The sequence below is a fragment of the Vigna unguiculata genome, chromosome 1, assembly GCF_004118075.2.
Source record: "Vigna unguiculata cultivar IT97K-499-35 chromosome 1, ASM411807v1, whole genome shotgun sequence".
NCBI classification, from domain to species: Eukaryota; Viridiplantae; Streptophyta; class Magnoliopsida; order Fabales; family Fabaceae; genus Vigna; species Vigna unguiculata.
In genome coordinates, this window is record NC_040279.1 from 9,047,576 (window position 1) to 9,051,326 (window position 3,751).

General features: G+C 46.5%; 1 protein-coding gene across 1 annotated transcript; it reads right to left on the bottom strand.

The window, feature by feature from the left end:
* Positions 1-1,063: 1,063 nt before the first annotated feature.
* Positions 1,064-3,459, bottom strand: LOC114191515 (9-cis-epoxycarotenoid dioxygenase NCED1, chloroplastic). The gene has a single exon (XM_028080728.1). It carries the CDS (start codon positions 3,303-3,305, stop codon positions 1,467-1,469), a length of 1,839 nt encoding a protein of 612 aa, XP_027936529.1. The 5' UTR covers positions 3,306-3,459; the 3' UTR covers positions 1,064-1,466.
* Between the last annotated feature and the right edge of the window lie 292 nt (positions 3,460-3,751).

Below are 3,751 nucleotides of genomic sequence, written 5' to 3' on the forward strand. Positions count from 1 at the left end.
ATAGCTGCACTATGAGTGAAGGAATTGCAAATTGCAAATTGCAAAAGCTAGCACTGAAGGAAGGAACTATAAAACACACACATGCCGAATCACATTGCTGCAAAAACAACTAAGGGCACATTGTTGTGAATGTTCCATCCAAGTTGGGTATACTTGAAATGATGAAAAGTTTCATTTTGGAGATGAAAATTTTGCAAAGGTTGGACCCTCCAAAGAGAGCAAGCACAGCACTTTGACATGTGGAGAGCCCCCTCCACAATAATTGAAGCTAATGAATATTTATAAATATGGTGAGTTTGTCAGGCCTCTGTGGTCTATAGTTGTGTCAACTTATATGTTTTCTCCACAATCTACCAATAGAAACCCCCCCAATTCCCTTGACTTTTTATACCCCTTTTTCTCTTTCGTTTCACCAATCCAACACCATTTAACATCACTATATAAATATCATTGCTTCTTGCTACACCTTCCTTCAACACAATTCTCGTTAAAAATCTTGTGCCTCCCTTCCAAATTTCAACTTGCAAGTTGACTTCCTACCTTATATACCTGAAGATATATAGATATTCTGGCCACGATTTGACACTTATTTATATTGCCATGTACGTCTATCTTACTCATACTTTCAACTCTCGCCCAATTGTTTGCTTCTCATTGGACACTCACTTCTCACCATTTTAACATGTGCTACCCAACCTTACTCTGTTACACCATAGGAATTTCCCATTTTAACTGCACAATTTTACATATTGATCAACTGACACAGACCTGTACCAACAATAAATAAACAAACAATTCTTTCTTTCATCGTATACATTGGAAAATTTGTCATGTATAATATAATAAAAATTTTGAAAAAGTAATTAACTGTAGCGTATTAATAATATACTATTTCCCTTTAACTCAGACTCAATCAAGCGAAAAGGCAGGTGGTAGTCAATGAATTCAGAGGTGACCTTTTTATTTTTATTTGTTCTCTTTCTTCCAAATCATTAGAAAGACAAGGATTTGAAGGAAACTAGAGGGACAATTATAAAAATAGCGGAACAAAACAAGAAGAATATGATTAATTATTTCTGATATTTACAACAGAAAACTGTAGTGGTGAACAGAAGTTTACAGTAAACCGTAACACATGACAGTATATCACATTCTATATAGTACTGTGATATTTATGTATATATGCACCCTCTTTTTGTTTTTTTTTTTTTTTTTTACTTATACTTACATGCACTCGGAGCGAGAGAAAAGCAGAGACCAGCTGAGCTTCACTGCTAACTACACCCAAAAGCTACACGCTGGTCCCCAAAACCTCTCACTCAAAGTTAAGCCCAAATTATAAAAGAAAAAAAAATGAAGAAAGAAATAAAAGTAAAAATCTGCAACAGAAAACTACAGGAGGAGTAGATTCCGGGGGCGTATCTGCAAGCATCCCTCAGTTAAATCTCTCCTCGGTTGAACCTTTTTCAAGCTTGTTTCCTCAAATCCTTGGAATGAATGAAAGTTCCATGAAAACCGTAGGGAACACGAGAGGGGAGTTTGATGGAAGCTTCGAGCTTTAAATTTTGGGCATTCACAATCTGCAGCTCGGATTTCCATTCTTTCTCGTCGTGCACGAATGCCAGAATATACCCATCGTCTTCTTTTTGGCCGTTGGGAAGAAACAGAGGCTCCCCACCGAACTTCTCTTCTCCATACATGTACTTCTTCACTTCCCCACTCAGCAAATCAACTTTCGCAAAGCCCGAGACTTTGGGCCAGGGCTCCGCCAGAGCCAGATACGCGAACTGGGTCTTCCTTCCGAGCTTGTTTCTGTTCACCATGCCGGCTTCCAGGTTCACTTGTTCGGCGTCGGAGATAATGGGGCGCCGAGTGGACTTGCCGGTCCTCAAGTTCAGCCTTATCTCTGACAGCACGCTCTTCAAACTCTCCTCGCATTCGTTGAAAATGGAGTCCGCAGGGGTCATGCAGGACCCAATCACCACAACCTCCTCGGTTTCGGGCTCCTCCCACGCGTTCCAGAGGTGGAAGCAGAAACAATCCGGCGCGTCGATCCACCGCATCGCATTCGCGTCCTTCGCATTCTTGTGCAGAATCCCAAACCGTGAGGTTTTGTTCTTGTCGTAGACCACGGGGGACCCGCCGGTGATCATCTCCGTTAGTTTGAAGACCACCTGCTGGTCGGGGACGACGACGAAATTCTCCGTTATGGCGAAATCGTGCATCATGGTGGGCTCCTTCAGGGGGATTTCCACGTCGGGGGACTTGACGCCGTCGGGGGAGAAACGGAAGTACTTGAGGTAAGGCTTCTGAATGACGTCGTAGCTGAGCGCGTGGAGGTCGCCGTCGACGGGGTCCAGTTTCGGGTGGGCGATCATTGTTGAGTTGAGCTGCCCGTTGAAGTCGTAACGGCCAACGGTGGTTAAGTCGCCGTTAGGGGTGATTCTCACGTGGTAGGGTAAATCGTCTTCGGACATGGCCAAGAGGTGGTTGTTGAAGTAGACGAGACCGGCGTTCGCCACGCCCATGCCCTGGGACCCATCAACGAGCCCGAAGAGACCGCGCGCGTAGAAGAGGAGGAGCCGCGCGATGCCGGAGTGGCCGTGGAGCTCCCCGATGGCCTTCGGGAACACCGGGCGGCCTAGAGATTTCTCCTGCGAGAGACGCTGCGTCTCGGTGAAGCGGCAGGCGTAGCTGGCGGCGCCGTTCGTGAACTTCACGGCGTGGACCATGCCGTCGCCGTCGAAGAAGTGGTGCCCGGCCACAGGCTCGTAGAGCGGATTGGCACCGTTGCGCACGTACACGCCGTCAATGCATTTGGGGATTTTTCCGACCACCGGGAGTCCTTGATCCGCGGCATGCTCCGGCACCGGCGCGAAGTTCCCGGCGATTTGGACCCTCGGGTCCGCCGTTTTGGGGAGCGGGTGTTTGCGCTCGTGCGAGACGAGCGCCGTTTCGACCAGGTCCAAGGCCGTGGCAGCGGCTTTCTGGAGAAAGTTCCATTTTTGAGGTAATGGTTGGTTGGTGTCAGAGAGAGGGTTGGTTTCCCTGGGCGGTGTGGTGGTGGTGATGGTGGTAGTTTTGATTGGGGTGGGTGTTGTGGTGGTGGCTGTGGATGTGGATGTGGATGTTGGTTGGTACTGTTTGGGGAAGTGGAGTGTTTGAAGGGAACATGTGATGGTGTTGGAAGAGGATGTTTTCCTTAAAGGAAGTAAGTTTGTGGGAGAAGATGTGGAAGGTAGGTCTTTGAAGGGGGGAGATGGGAGTGTGGCGTTAAACCAAGTGTTTGAAGCTGATGAAGGCATGCTTATTGGTGGTGGTGTTGTTGTTGTTGTTTTGATTGAGGTTGTCGAAGGAAGTGAGAATTGGCGTGAATAAGTATTTTGTGTTGTCCTGGTGGAATGAGAAGAGGTGTATGTGAGGGAGTGAGTTGGGGGGAGTGGGGAGTGGGGAGTGAGATATGGGTATATATAGTAAATAGATGGAAGGAGAGGATGGAGGTTGAAGTGACACATGTAGGAGGAGACCACGTGTAGGATTAAGAAAATGGAGGAGGGGACTCATAAAAGGTAGGATTGCCCAATAAGTGAATCGGACAAGGTGCGTGATAGGGTCCTCATACACTGCCACGCACCCCCTTCTTTCCCTTTCTCTCTATGCTTATAATATGTTTTTAATATTAATCATAATTATAATATGGGGAAAGTTCCTTAAATTCAGAGCAATCACACATGAGAATTCGTGGCAACAA